This window comes from Saccostrea echinata, unplaced genomic scaffold (assembly GCF_033153115.1).
Source record: "Saccostrea echinata isolate AGI-Se365-2 ecotype Australia unplaced genomic scaffold, CSIRO_AGI_Sech_v1 ptg000013l, whole genome shotgun sequence".
NCBI classification, from domain to species: domain Eukaryota; kingdom Metazoa; phylum Mollusca; class Bivalvia; order Ostreida; family Ostreidae; genus Saccostrea; species Saccostrea echinata.
The window spans coordinates 2,377,570-2,394,233 of NW_026889762.1; the positions used below are offsets into that span (position 1 = coordinate 2,377,570).

At 30.8% G+C, this 16,664-nt stretch overlaps 1 protein-coding gene across 1 annotated transcript; it reads right to left on the bottom strand.

Annotated features, from left to right (window-relative positions):
- Positions 1-12,099: 12,099 nt before the first annotated feature.
- LOC133186236 (baculoviral IAP repeat-containing protein 7-like) lies at positions 12,100-16,043 on the bottom strand. Its single transcript, XM_061321468.1, has 4 exons — positions 15,936-16,043; positions 15,649-15,772; positions 15,143-15,280; positions 12,100-12,305 (listed from the first exon to the last, which is right to left on the bottom strand). Exons 1-4 carry the CDS (start codon positions 16,041-16,043, stop codon positions 12,100-12,102), a joined length of 576 nt encoding a protein of 191 aa, XP_061177452.1.
- Between the last annotated feature and the right edge of the window lie 621 nt (positions 16,044-16,664).

Below are 16,664 nucleotides of genomic sequence, written 5' to 3' on the forward strand. Positions count from 1 at the left end.
CAAAATTAGTGCTACTTTTAAAACAAGCATCATTTTAAACTCTTAATTACAAACTATCAAAATTTTAATTGTGTTATGATTTTTACATCAAATAGGTAGCCAGACTCGGCCGTTATCATGCCTTATCTTTTATCTTGAATATTAGGAGGAAAGTTGACAGTAATTAAATCAATATTTTGAAGTACAGGTTCTATAGAATTACATTTAATTTTATCTTCATTTTTACATTCAGTGTCCAATACACATGCTTTCAGACCACTATTCTTTTCGTTTTATTAAGAACATATATAGTTTAAAGATGCAGCAATAATTTATTTATTTGTTGGAATAAAAGATACGAACAGATATTTCATAATTGTATCATCTAACCAAAAAAGGGCAGTTAATCCTTTACATTCCTTTTTAAAACTTACTGCATATTATAGAATACATTTTGGAGAAAGGACCTTAAAATTATGATAAACAAGTTATTTTAAGATTAAAAGCAATTTGCAATATTGCAAACTAATTTTGACTTCATTTCTATCATTTCTTTTCCTTCAAATAAACTAGAGTGATAAATTAAACCAAATGGTGGTTATCTATTCTTTAAATGTTATGCTACAATTATAGTTAAAAAAAAAAAAATAAAATGAATAGTGAGACAAAATGAATAATAATATTTATCATAAAATTCAAAATTTACAGTCAATATAAATTCAAGTTCAAATTATTAAACAAATTGTTTTTATGCCCCGTATCGAAGATTCGGGAGAATATAGTTTTTGCCCTGTCCGTCTGTCTGTCAGTCTGTCTGTCTGTTTGTCTGTTTTTCCGCAAAAACTTTAACATTGCCCATAACTTTTGATTGGTTGATGCTATGGCTTTCATATTTCACAAGTGTATTCCTTGTGACAAGACCTTTTCTTTGGGTACAATCATATTTGACCTTTTGACCTTGACCTCGGAGTTTGACCCAGTTTTACAAAATTTTGACCAACTTTAACCTTGGCAATAACTTTTGAACAGTGGGTGCTAAAGCTTTGATACTTCACATGTGTAATGCTTGTGAAAAAACCTTCCTTTAGATGCCAACAACTTTGACCCTTTGACCTTGACCTAGGAGTTTGACCTACATTTGAAAAACTTTAAACTTGGTCATATCTTTTGAACGGTTGGCGCTATCGCTTTCATATTTCACATATGTAATCCTTTTGACAAGTCCTTCCTTTGGATGCCATCTACTTTGACCCCTTGACGTTGACCTTGGAGTTTGACCTACTTTTTGAAAACTTTAACATTGGCCATAACTTTTGAACGGTTAGTGCTAGGGCTTTGATACTTCACATGTGTAATCCTTTTGACAAGACCTTCCTTTGGATACCAACAACTTTGACCGTTTGACCTTGACCTAGGAGTTTGACCTACATTTGAAAAACTTTAAACTTGGCCATATCTTTTGAACGGTTGGCGCTATGGCTTTCATACTTCACATATGTAATCCTTGTGACAAGACCTTCCATTGGATGCCAACAACTTTGACCTTTTGATCTTGACCTTGGAGTTTGACCTACTTTTGATAAACTTTAAACTTGGGCATATCTTTTGAACGGTTGATGCTAGGGCTTTCATATTTCACATGCGTTTTACTTGTGAGAAGGCCTTTTCTTGGGAACCATTTTTTGACCATTTGACCTTGACCTTGATGTTTGACTTACCTTTGAAATTGTTTTTACCTTTTACATATCTTTTAAATGGTTGCTGCTAGGGCTTTCATATTTCACAGGTATATTCCTCGGGACAAGAACTTACTTTGGGTACCAACATATTTGATTTGTATTTGAGAAAGTTTAACCTTCGCTATAAGTTGCCATACGGGGGCATCAGTGTTTCACAAACACATCCTGTTTTAAATAATCATCCATTCATACGAGTTTATTTCAACGATCCTCAAATTTCATGAGTCCAAGTCAATATACCTATACTGAACTTACACACCCTTACTAATGTTATTGTGATTTAAATTCAAGACACGTAGTGTAGGTTGACCCATTTAATGGTTATAGGGTAGAACAGGTTTTATAAATAAAATTGGCAGTAAACAGGACATTGTTATATAGTCTGTTTCTTTTAAAAACATGTCCAATGAAAAATGTTTTTCCAGACCTTTCTGAACGATTTTTATGATTTTAAACAGAAAAAAAAAACTGAAGTGGTGGGGGTTAAAAATCACAATCTACTTAATCTTCCCTTTTGTGATAAAGACGGCGAAAATTGGAGCTTAGTAATGACAATTTTTCCTAAATCGCCCATTACCTAGAAAAAAGAATATCTTCTACAATGACAAATCTTTGTTTACCTCATATGGCTATTCTTAATAATGTGCACAGAGGATCTTACCATGAACAATTGACCAATAATTGAATGAATAGCAACGTTTACTAGTCAGGTATATGTTTACATATTACTTCGAACACGTGGTTCAGGTCAATCTACGATCAATATTAATGGACTCCCAAAAAGAACTCAAAAAACATGTTTTTTATGAAAAAATACAATGATTAGAAACTATGAAATATGTCACGGCGTTTGCAATTTGTTGTAACGTTGTTAACTAGAAAATGTATATACATGTAAATGTATAATTAAATGTAGTCTGTGCCTTGTTCAGAAAACCAGCACTTCAAAGTTAAGGAAAACGAGCAGCATCTCTTAGGCATTTAAACATTTAAATGGACAACAAAGTTTTTTTACATTACAATACCCGTGCCCGTGATCACATGTGCTTTTGGCCAGGGAACCCACCTCACAATTGCATTCACCGATAGTACAACAAAGGAATGCAAATGCAAATCGTCTTACAGTTTGGTTTGAGAAAGCTAGAAATCCACATTTATTTAACAATTGAATTGTTTTTATTTGTAAGCATTAAAATACCGTAATATAATAAAAAATGCATGAAAAAAATGTTCTTTGTGCCTTTCCAATCGTCTGTAGATTTGTGCGTTTTTTTCCAAGCGTAAAATTCATGTAGTATCCGTAGTAACCCACAATGCAATTCAACTCATTCAGCTGATTTTTCAGTTTAAGCCATGTTGGTACATGTACCTCATTTGCTAATCTGACTACAAAAAAAAAAAAAAAAAAAAAAAAAAAAAAATAGTCCCAGTTCCCATGCAAGTATGTTTGTCCAAAAAAGAAATTTTAATACAAAACTGCAGAAAATAATTTCACTAGGAATACTTATTGAAGTTTAAAAAGTTTAAATGAATTCAAGAGAGACTGAAGTACATTTCTACAGATATTACACAGTGGTGAAAACTGAAACGCAACATAACTTTTCTGTTTACCATGTCTCCACGTGCTAGTCACCTCCCACCCACATTTCCGTGAATCTCGCTGTAGTCTCACTAATTCTCGCCAGAGCTACTCTGGACTCTGAACTCCTCGGGTTTTATAATTTGCAGAACACCGAAAAATAAAAGGTTCCGAACACATTAGTAGGGGTGTTACGGAACAATCGAAACATTACATGGAATTTTTCGTGAAATCGAAAACAACTTTGGTCTTCGATCTCTGATAAGGCGACTAAATTTAATTAAAACAAGTTTATTAATAAGAGTTTATTCAACAATATCCACGATTCACTATCAGAAGCCGGTAAACCGATCCCGTATCATAAATGGAACAATAAAAAAATTTTACGAGATCGAAAACATCACTTGGAGTTTTTCCGTCAAGTCGAGAAAAATCGAGGTTTTATCTTGGCTGACGGAGGGCGAGTAATTTCTGACTGTTATCAGAATGTATATAATTTTCAGCTTATGTGGTTAATGTCATCAACACATTTAAAATAATTTGTTATAAATGGGTTTATAAATGCTAGTTGAGTTATCTTCTCAAAATTCATGACGGAGTATTTTTGACAACAGGCCAAATGTCAGGCTCAGTTGTACTGTAACGCTGACATTTTTCAACATGTCTAATGACAAGCTGTGCACTTGTGAAAAAGAACAAGCTTACCTCTAATATTTGCATTATGTTGTATATTGAAAAGTAGGTTGAACGTCAATTTCAAATGTCTCTAGGTCGGTAACCCTGGTATTTTGCAAAAGCCATTTTCTCCAAGCAAAACATGAGTCAAATGTCAAGTCTCTACCTCTAACAGTTCTCAAGATATAAGATGTAACAGACGAACAGACGGACGGTCAGTTAGACAGACAAAGTGAGGTCGGGTAAAGTGCTCGCTAAGTGTCACTCTGGTCTGCAGACAACACAAAAATCAATTTGTAAAACATCAGTACAGCAGCGTAGTTTATAAATCAAGAAAAAGGACTCGTCTGTTGCGACTAATTGCCAGGGATGTATACACATCCTCAGTGCATATTCCCACATCTGATGCCTGCTCGATTGCTCTTTATTCAGTTTGTAAAGTTTAAACATTGAACTTGATTACTTGACCATCACATTTGACATGGATAATAATAAATATATTTTATGTGAGTTGTAATCTCAATGTATGAGAAGTATCTGAAAGAAAAAGAAAAAAAAAAAACAAAAAAAAACCGATAACTTTATCCCTTTGCTCTTAACATATTTTGTGAAAAATCTCAATTTCAAGTTGATTTAGTTAAAAAAAAACTTGCATTGTTAATAATACATATTTTAAAGAAATATTCCAAATAAATAAATAAATAAATAAATAAATTTAAAAAAAAATTAAAAATAAAATGAAACAAAGGATGACTGTACTTAACGTCTTTTTCAATCGCTTCTGTTGGTTTAATATCTTAACCTAATTTCACTTTTGTATATTTACTAAGGAATTCTTCAATTTGGCACCGTTTATTTTTTATTGTTCTAGATGTGAAAGTCATCCCATGTCATTTGATATTAATAAAAGAATGTCAAAACGTTACAAAATAATGTCATCAGGAAACAAGAGCAGCGGCTTGGTAATTTTGCTTACCGTATGATACAAATAAAGAAGATAAATATGTAGTGATAGGTGTTGATAATAATATTTTAAATCAGTCAGTTCCGAATTTTTATAACAGAGGCAGAATAGACTCATGCAATAATGTCAGGAGAGAGAGAGAGAGAGAGAGAGAGAGAGAGAGGAGTTTCTCCTCCTATGCGAATGGTCCCACTTCTGGTGTTTTCAGGAGTTTTTGTATTATTAACTGGATTTATGAAATTATTATTTGTTCTTTATCGTCAACCTTTGCATAGAAAAAGATAAGAATAAACAAATAATAAATAAACAAATAATTTCTAATCTTAATATTAAAATGCTTGGGGAAATCTTAAGAGATCTATCAATAGGTATTTGTCAATTACAATGATATCCATATGGTGTCTAACGTCTGTCCTAAACAGGGGTAAATACATTTGATTGACATGTTACATATATATCTGTCCAAACTTGAGGACCGTTTTCAAGAATGAGTTCAAACTTTTTAACTGTTTCTTATAACTTCTTGGGATGCCACATGTGTTAAAATTAAGATAATAATCAATGGAAATGTATTAAAGTTACTGCTTTTTTGTAAACAATTTTACCCCGTTTCTATGCTTCTACATGTTGTCACCATTGCTAAATAGTGATGAGCAATGGTATACTGTATACAGAGAAAATTTCGCCCCCATTTATTTTCGCCCCTTTCGCCCTAATCACAGGTGGGCGAATTTAAAACGGGGAGAATCCAAGGAACAAAATATTATTTCTTAAACATAACTGTGACCGAGCAAATTTAAAAAGGGGCAAAATTGTTCGCAAGTGCGAAAATAACACGGAGCGAAAATAATCTTGTATACAGTTTTATGTGAAATCGATTAGTAGATTCCTTTATTGTGGAGAAGGGATGAGTAGATCCTATATTATGGAGAAGGGATTAGTAGGTCCTATATTTTGGAAAAGGATGAGTAGATCCTTTATTATGGAGAATGGATGAGTAGACCCGTCTTTCTAAAAAAAAGTCTAACAATTCGAAAGATTTGACATTTATTTACTACTACCTGGCGAATAATGCTTTATATACATGTATATTAGCTTCATGATTACATCTTTTTTGTCAATTACATTAATAACTGGAAAAATTGTTTTGTTCTTTTTAGATAGAAAAGGTAATAACAAAAAAAATAGAAAGCAAAATATTTCATCTATTTGATTAGGTGATCATAAAACCTTTTAAGAAATTGACACATAGATGGTACATAGATACAAGAATAATATATACATTGAACTCTAAAAAAAATTATCTAATTGGTAGAGATATAAGTAGTAAAATAATTACTTAGACAAAATTAATAGACACATATGGAAATGTCTAAGCACTGCTCGCTGAGATATTCAATTCCATTGGTAGTTTGATGCATTAAGAGTGATCTACCTTTTGATGTAAAGTGCAATAAAATGGATATCTACAGTATATGAATATAAATATAATGTTAGATAAAGTAATTGCTCGTGTCTTCAAAATGAAAGTAATTAACGGCACGCTTTGTTCCATAAAATTTCAATGTCTTTAAAAAAATTTTTCCGGAGAAATATGACTGGTATTCAATGTTGAAAATGAACTAGATTAATTCAATATGTGAATCTTGATGAGATATTATTTTCTCGAAGTCCCCCCAAAAACTCTTCATTAAAGTTAAGAGCTTCCTTAGAAAAGACAAAGGGACAATCCAACATACAAAGTTAAAAATAGTAAAGTAATTTTTAGGATGTTTTCATTCTTCATGATTATTAGGACATTTGACTAAAAATCTATCTTCATTTTTAAAGGACACTCTTTTCTGCACTTGAGTGAAATAATCAATGAAAAAAGAATGCAATAAAGCTAAAACATTGAATATATTTCTGGTATTGTCTATATAATATTTTAACAGTCTGAATTATTTTTCTTTTAATTTTAGGCAAGAAAAAGTTCTGTTAAATAAAAAATGAATACAGAGATATTCCTGCACTACTTTAAGAATCAAAGAGATGAGGTGTGTTAAATCATAGATAACTCAATATAATAAATAGAGTACTTTAACCTGCTTTATGCTTCGATCCAGTGTTTTGAAATAAAGCATATCTATTCTATAAGCTAATGCTTTTTGGTAAATTTTGGAAACCACTTTCATCTTATGCCTTTTAAGTTAGATTCAAAAATACTAAAACAATTTCATGAAACATCGTAAAGGGAAGTTAATGAAAAATGTATTTTAAAAAAAACCTTTGGAAAATTGTTGACTAAATCCATTTGCTTGTGAAATATATACATGTAGACAGCTCCTTTGTCAAAAAGTAAGTAAAATTAAGTGAAAAGATTCAATAAAATCAAAACAGCTAAAAATCAATTCAACAAACATTACACTTTGCACAAATCAACAAAGTTTCATCCAAAAAAAAAGAAAGAAAAGGAGAGAAAAAAGAAATCAATATCATAACAAACTAATCCTACGAAAAGCAGTAATGTGAGCAGAGCTGTCTATGATTACATCAGATTTCAGGATAGCAAAAAAGTAATTTTCAAATAAACGCAATAGATTCTAATATACAAGATTTATCAGATATGGATACATGTATATGCTAGATGTGGTTATAATAATAAATATATTAATCAAGCATTATAAAATATTGAAGTAGACAGTGTACAAGTAATTCAAAAAAAGTGTAAAGAATTAAAAATTCTTTGATATTTCTTTTTGAATCAAAACGTTGCTAATCATTTGTGCCACTCTGTATTGCAAAGAAAGCAACATTAATTTTTATGACATTTTTCAAAATGCTTTATAAAGTTACCTTAGTAAATGTAGCTATTTGTTGCTGAAGTAATAAAACTAAAATTTAATTTTAACAACTGTAAGTCCTATTATATAGTCCCTATAAAGCCTCAGATCACAGATGACAACAAAGAAATATGTACAATATATCTAGTGATTCAATTTTACGAAAAATGTGTTTGTTGTTATCAGAATATTATTTTTTACAATTTTTTTCTTCATATCTAAAAGACCATCACGGTAGCTCCGTCCGTAGAGCGCACACTCCGTGATCGGTAGGTCGTTGGTTCGAACCCCGACCGCGAGTGACCTAAGTCGATAAAAAAAAAAAGTTTTCAATTGTTTCTATGCCAAGTGCGCGGCACTTTGAAGTGAAAGTTCGGGTCCTTCGGATGAGACCTTTAAACCGAGTCTACGTGTCACGGCAGATGTTGGCACGATAAAGATCCCCCACTGCTCAATGGCCTTCAGTGCCTAGTAAAAGTCTAAATTTGAATCCCTTCACCGGTATATGGTGACATCTCTATATGAGTGAGAAATTCTCGAACGGGACGAATAACAACGTACAATCAATTATATCGAAAAAAAGATCCTATATTGTGTCCTTATCCTTGCATCTGGGCCATGGATATAATAATTTGAACAAATTAAATCTAGACTCAGTAAGATAGTTTTCCAATTTTGACTTTCCCGGCCCAGATGTTCTTGAAATAAGATTTTGAACTGTCTCAACATGTTCTTACTTTTTATTTATTATATCTTAATGGTCTTTTGTCTTTAGAAACCCCGAAATCTCATTACAAAACAAATCTTTATGCGAAGTTGGGTTGATGTTAAGCCCTTATGACACTTAGATGATGACAAAAACTGTTATTACATGTAAGAAAGCTCGTTTCAACCCTTTGCTCAGATACACTGTATGTTAACAGAAACAAAGATTATCCTATTACATGCATCATTCAAATACAATTGACATTGGCTTTACTAAACAATCTGTATACTTTTGGTTACAAAACAATACAGGTGTATTTTTTATACTAATAATGATCACAAAAATAATGCAATCTACATATGCTCTTCCTGAATATATGTAATAAGCTAAAAAACGACACACTTTCTTAAGGAGGGATTTTCTCATATTTCTAGTATCTAAAAATTAATTAAATTTTTATAGATTCAAGAAGACATCATTACTAAGTGATGGTTTCAATTAGATTAAATTTGACCGTTTTATTTTAAAAGCAAGGTCATGTCAAGGTCATTGTCTTTTTCCTTGACCGTAAGAATAAAAAAATACTGTTGCCAATCATGCGATGCCTACTTCTATTTCAAAAGATTAAATGTTTTGATTTTTGCATAAAATGATATTACCATGTAGGGTTTATCAGATGATACTACCAAATTGACATAAACAATTGACATAAACAATTTAACTAACATAGATATTGGCTAATCCGAATTTCCTCTATTTTTCTTAGATTTTTCGGATATATTTGTTATATTTATATGCTTCGTATATTTAAATTTTTCTTATTTTCACATATGGTAAAGTAGTCATATAAAGATACAAATTGATACAAAAGCAAAAAGTTTTGACCGTGTACTAAGAGAGAAAATTTTTTGCTCAAAGCTGTACTTAGATTGGAAGATTTTAAAAGTTAACAAAATTGTAGTTTGTTTGGGAAATCATATTTATTTGATATATTTTAAAACTCCAGTCCATTATTATTAATTTTACTTACATTTGAAATTTTCTTTGAGTCTTTAATTGTTTAAAATTTTAACAAAATTCATTGTTCTATAGTAATTTTGAGAAGCAGAAAAGGAGATATTTTCATACGCCGCCGTTCCGCCAAAAATATAATCCCTGCTAGATTTCAAGCTCAGTTCACCATTTCTATTTAAAGTTGTACAATTATGTTGAGGAAAGAAAAATATTATCTTTTAAATCCCTTACTTCTAAATATATAAGACATATAAGCAAATATACTTTGAATATTTCATCTAGTCAGAAACCAGACAAGAATCCCTCCTTAAGATAAACATCGATTGTCATTCGGTGAAAATGATAATAAAGCGATATATCTGTAAGAAAATGACAATAGAGAAAATTTAAAAAAAAAATAGGTACAGTTATTACAAGATATGTAAAAAAAATAAACAGGGACGTGAAAGAAGATAATTTTGAAGTTTTCAGTTGTGCTTTTGTAAAACGTGACTAATTTCATAATTTGTATTATCGAATAAATTGGGGAAAGTGCATTTTTATTCAGTGTTGGAACATAGCTGTTTTGAAACATACAATAAAGAAATGAATCTAAAATTTGAGTAAATCTCTTTTAATGCTTTCTGAAGCCTGTAGATATAAACAAAGTTAATCCCTTTGTGAATTTTGTAATAATTCTTCGTTAATTTAAACATTTTACATATACGTTTTAGAACATTTATAAGACAGGGAATATTTGAAAATGATATGTGCTCAAATTCCATTTTCTTTAATATAATCTGATCAATACTTTTATTATATTCATTGTCTTTTCTGATTTCTTTTCAGGCATTAATAACAATAAAAACTATGAAAAACTGAAAACATTTATTTGTGTTTTCTTGAACTCATAATCATCATAATTTACCCGAATTTGTCTTCAGTGTGGCGTCTTTTATAATCCTTTTTTTTCAAACATTTTTCAGGAACTACTTTTATCATTTAGCAAAACAAACTACATTTTCATATTGACAAATACTTTTTTTACATAGAATAAAAAAAATCCTTTGGTACTTTAGGTCTTCATAAATGGATAATATTTGTTGTTTTAAAAAATGTTCTTATAACACAGGACGAAGCAGTGTAATTTCTCATTTTTTACTTCATTGAAGCTTTTTGGACATACATGTATTTCTGATACTTGGGTTCCTAAACAAAAACTCTAAGAGTCAATTGATTGGCGATAATCTATTTGCATTGTAATGTATATCTTAATACTCGTAGAATTTTTAATATAGAATGTGGCGACACTCTTAAATACCTGAATGAACTGTATCATCACGGCCCTGTTAAGAAAATGACATGTCATATTCCATCGCAATCCTCCTTAATATTTCAGAACCTGCCTTTACAAAGCTGCACTGTACGGTTTGGACAAATAGTAATGAAGCACTCGTCAAATCTAAACGAACTTACGAGCTTATACATCCGTATATAGCATTATAAAGTACGGGTGGCTTAAGGAAACCTTTGATGGTTTCATGTGAAATAACATTGTTATTTCAACAGCATAGGAATATAAAAAGACTGTTTAATACAGCAGTCCTGCTGTTTTTAACAGAAAACATCACTATATGTGTGATAGGAAGAAGATGTAAATATTATGCCGTTAAAGGGCCATTCTTCAGGAAGCCAAGGTATTATTAATATAGGTTAAATAACTGAACAAAATCTTATCCACCAAGGTAATAAAATCATTTGTGACAATGATTATTCATATATATATTGAAGAAAAGCACCACTTCACCCATTTACTTTACATATCATATATCAATTTCTTCTTAATTAGTCGGGAAATATGTATCAATCTATACATATTTTGTTGGTTTGTGTTGTGCATCCTTAATTGGGTTAAAAAATATCCCCTGTCTTTAATGTTCTCCTCTGCTTTATCTTCAACTTTTATTCTAAAACATCTCAAAATGTTAAGAAAGTTTCATCTTTCGTCATAAATACTTAATTTCAACTTTAACTATTATAATGTATTACTTGCCTGGACTATAGATAAATGCATTATGTAAACACAAATTTATCAACGACCACATCCCTGTTTCTCACAATTTTATCGAAAACATATTGAAAATAATTTGAGCTTTTTATTGTAACATACATTAAGCTGTCAAAATACACATTGCATAAAACAAAAGAAAATATGATGATAAATATATGTAAAAGAATTAATTAAATCTAGTTAACTTTTAACTATTCAATCCGATTTTTTCACTTACGCCTTTGAATTTAAACATTTCATAGCCTAAATAAAAGTGACATGGTCCATTAATTTGGGATTCATAAAATGTTCTGGGGGTTCCTCAAGAATGGTTTCAAATAATGATTGCGCGATGCATGTAAAAATATATTCTTTACACGAGCATAGTAAAAAAATAAAATAAAAATATTTATTTTCGAAAAGCCTCGACCATTTCCACGCTCAACGTAAACGACGAATGCGATATAAAAGTTTCAAGACACTTTTCGGAATATTTATAATTTTGGCCAAGCAGTAAAAAAACATGAATACAATTTTCTAAATTGAAATTGAGGCAATGTAAAGGACCATATCACTTTCAATTTCTTCATTTCTAATCCCTATCTGATGCAAATCGCACTTTCTGTACCCCTCTTATAGCAGATTTACAATACCAACATTCCTCCAACTTCTGAAGGCATGCCTCACATATCAAGTGACCACAGCTTAGTAGAACATGGCTGATATCCACCATTTTACACGCTTTACACAACAACATCTGGTGCATCTGAAGGTTTTGCCTTCGTAATTCTTCCATATCTGAAGAGAAGATTTTGATTAACAACTTCCGTTTTCGAAAATGTTGTTGTCAAATTCACAAATCAATTATAGTTATGTTTTTAAAACGTAAGCCTCCGACAAGGATCACTTATGTACTTTACAACTTTATAATTTCAACATGTATTTGTGATTACGCTCCCATGAAAATGAAGAACATGTAACGAAACAATCATTATAATGAATAAAGATGGTCTGTCGGTAATTATTCATCAAATATATAACCAAATAAAAAATATTGTATTTCTTATAAACATTGGTGTCGTTTCTGTCATTGTCACAAATGAAAAAGGTAAAGATAACGAACAGTGATATATCTCAAACATTATAAAACAATACAAGTAGGTGAACAGGCTATAATACACGGGCCTATGGGAATTCCAGATGACAGATTAAGTTCCTGTCGACCGGTCATACCCACCGTTACCCCTAAAATGACGTCTCTTGATGTTTATGATTATTCTGGCAGTTTTTAAGCCATATTTAAGCAATGATTGCCTAGAAATGTCAATCTGACAAAGGACCCTGGTTCAGAAAATCTTGTCTGAAGAACAACTACAGTCAAACCTCATTAACTCAAACTCAATTGGACCTAGAAAAAACTTCGAAATATCCAGGGATTTGTGATAACAAGGGTAAGACAATGAAAAAAATAAAGGGTTTAAACTGAAAACACTTTGACAAACCCATGGTATATTCGAGATACCCGTGTTCAATTAAAGAGACCTAAGTTACATGTAAACTGAATTTTAACAGAATAATGACAAGCATTTATGGAAGAAATAGTATTTAAGGAGGGATTCTTGTCTGGTTTCTGACTAGACAAAATATTCCAAGTATATTTGCTTGTATGTCTTATAAACTTAGCTGTATTGTATTTAAAAGATCATATTTTTCTTTACTCATCATAATTGTACAATTTTAAATAGAAATGGTAAACTGAGTTTGAAATCCATAAGGGACTATCTTTTGGCGCAACTGCGGCGTATGAAAATATCTCCATTTCTGCCTATCAGAATCACTTACAAAACATTACATGTGGTTATTTTTTTTTTAAACAATCAATGACTTGAAGAAATTTTGATATGTAACTAAAATTATAAATAATGCCCTAAATTTTTAAAACATAGCAAATGAAAATGATTTTCTAAACAAACTACAACCTTGTTAGCTTTTGAAAGCCTCCAACCTTAAAACACATTTGAGCAAAAACATCAGTAAAAAATGTTTTTTCTCTCTTACTAAACGGTCAAAGCTTTTTGTTTTTGTATCATTTTGTATATTTATATGACTACTTTACCATATGTAAAAATAAGAAATATTTAAATATAAGAAGTATATAAAAATAACTAATATATCCTAAAAAATTAAGAAAAACAGAGGAAATCCGGATTAGGCAATATCTACTTAAGTTAAATAATGTCAATTAATCTGGTAGAATCATCTGATAGACCCGATAGGGTAACATCTTTTCGTGCAAAAAGAAAAACATTTTATCTTTTGAAATTGAAGTATTCATCACATGATTAGCAACAGTAATTTTTTACTCTAAATGTCAAGGAAAAAGATAATGACCTTGACCTGACCTTGTTTCTAAAATAATGGCCTAACAATTTGTATGAAGCAATCAATACAGATTTGACTTATCGATATGCTATATGCTTACAGTATCATTGTATCGACCATAGAATTTGCGAAAGGTTGATGGCTTCAAACCACATTACTGAATGATGTTCTTATCTCATTCACTTATGTGTTAAAGCATATAATTCAGATTTTGTCACCATAATGATTATAGTTTAAAGGCTAAAATTACAATGGTATTAAATTAAAGACGACACTCATCATTAGCTATAAAAATTATAATGACAATGAATTATTCATTCGGTAAGTTTACAATATGAATGCATATGTAAGAACCTGATGCAAAGGATATTTGTTAAAGACTGGTAAAATATATTATAAATATTATAAATATTATAAATACTTTTAAATTAAAAGTGTCTACATTGCACGAAATATAATTCAAAGAATCCCTTTTTGCGTCTACGGTATCAATTTTTGTTCAAGGAGATTTTAATGCTTTTTTCTATGGTAGCTGCTTTTACATTTTCTTGTTCAATTTGTTGTTTTTTCCTTTATCAAGGGCAGACAACTTACGATATAGTCGGAATTTGTAGTTGAACTATTTATTTATTAATTCAATGTTCAAGCTCAACTAATGCGGGTAATTTAGATGATTATTTCCTTATAGAACAAATCAATACAATGGAAATTATCTGAAATTACATAATTTGTCAATAAGGTCTTTCATTCTTCTTATGTCTTCTACTAAGCTAGGACCGTACTACAAAATTAATTTTCTATCAACTTTCAAAGAACTTGACATAATGTCTTCATAATGTAGCAAATATTGGTCGAAAAAATTGGAATGTTTATGAAATATTGTACAAGATATTTCAATGAGGAACAACTTTTTGAATTTCATTTTAGAGGTAAAGTGATTATAAAATATAAAAAGAAAAAAAAACTTTTTCCTTTCTCAAATACAGATAATAGGAAACAAAAATATAAGACAATCTAGATAAGAAGGGTATTTGAAAAATAATTAGGTTATAAGATACATTCCATACTTGATGTAATTACATGTAGTATAGGTAAATGGCTTATTTTCAAAACAGTTTTTGCCAAAAAAAATTCTCTTAGTATCTTAACTTTTAAAAAAAGATCTTTAAAATGAAATACCGTACATGTCATTCACCATTTAGATGCATGATAAGTAGTAACTATTGTTCGGTGGTTTTCATTAAAAGAATTACCTTGTGGAACCGCCTGATTCTTCATGTTATCTGTATTCTTTGGCTTTTTAACTTTAATGTCTGGTGCATTGCCGTCCTGTTTTAATTTCTCAATTTCGTCTAAGATGGATTGTGGACTTATCTCACAACTTTGACGTTCTAAAATGTTCAAAATATGTACTCTTTATTTGTTCATAATGGACATTCAATTCATAACATGTCTTATTTTAAAAATGTAAGAGATTGATAAAATGAGGAATATGTTTTATTTCCATAGCCTTAATGCCTTGATTTATAACAGAATATCTTAAAGTTTGGTATTAAGCTTATTTTCTTAGAGCTTGAACTTTACTCATTCATTTCATTCAGAAATAATAAAATCACATTTGGAATCTATTGATGAGATTCAATCTTGTTTTTCGCATTGCATATGTACAATTTTGAAGAAATATCTACTTGCAGTTGGATCAAGGGCCTGGAATACTTCTTACCAAAATAAGCAGATTAAAGCATTTCATCCATATTACCTAATATGCGGTTCATTGCTTGGTGAATGATGCCCGGAAGATATCCCATCATCAAAATTGTTTGTGCAGCTTCCCCTTTTAATAGATTTCCATCTACGCTACTCGCGTCATGTTGTGATAAATTCTGTTAAGAAGATATTTAGCTTTTTTTTGCATATTACAATATTGTGACACTCAGTGATAATTTACTTATTTATTTTTTTATATGAGATTTTGTACAAGTTTTCATAGGCAAAACGTTTGAAACCAAAGAAATAATGAAAGCAGAAAGATGCATGCCGACATACCCCAACGCTCTCAGAAACTGTGTTCTCAGAGTCGGAAAGTACACGTTTGCGAGATATAACTTTCTCCTGTCCATTTTTACAATCAGTATTATCCTCCTTTTCAGCCATGTAGGAGTGAAACTAAAGAAAAAAGTTAACAAGCGTAAATCTCTGAAGTGATGGGCATATTTTTTCCCTACAATTTTTCATCTTATAAAAATTCCAACCAATATTTAGTGGATGAATACAGATTGAAACAATCAATTTTAACCCAGGTATTAGAGAGAGTATCCATTATTTCCAAAGATCATCCAAGTATGCCATAAAAAATTGTACCAACGTTACAATAGCATAGTCGGTAGAACGCTTTCTCCGTGATCGGAAGGTCGTGGGTTCGAACCCCGGCTGTGACTGACCTAAGTCGATAAAAAATAGGTAGCAACTGTTCCTTAGCCAAGCACTCGGCACATTGAATTGAAAGTTGCGGGTCTTTTGGACGAGAACTTAAAAACCGAGGCCCCGTGTCACGGCAGGTGTTGGCACGATAAAGATCCGCCATTGATCAATGGCCCTGAGTGCCGAATAAAGGTCAAAATTTGAAGCATTTCGCCGGGATATTACGACGTCTCTATACGAGTGATAAATTCTCAAAGAGGGCGTTAAACAACATACAATCAATCACTGAATAAATCAATCAATCTTATAAAAATTATATCGTATTTTATAGGTTTTGAAATTCATTATATACAA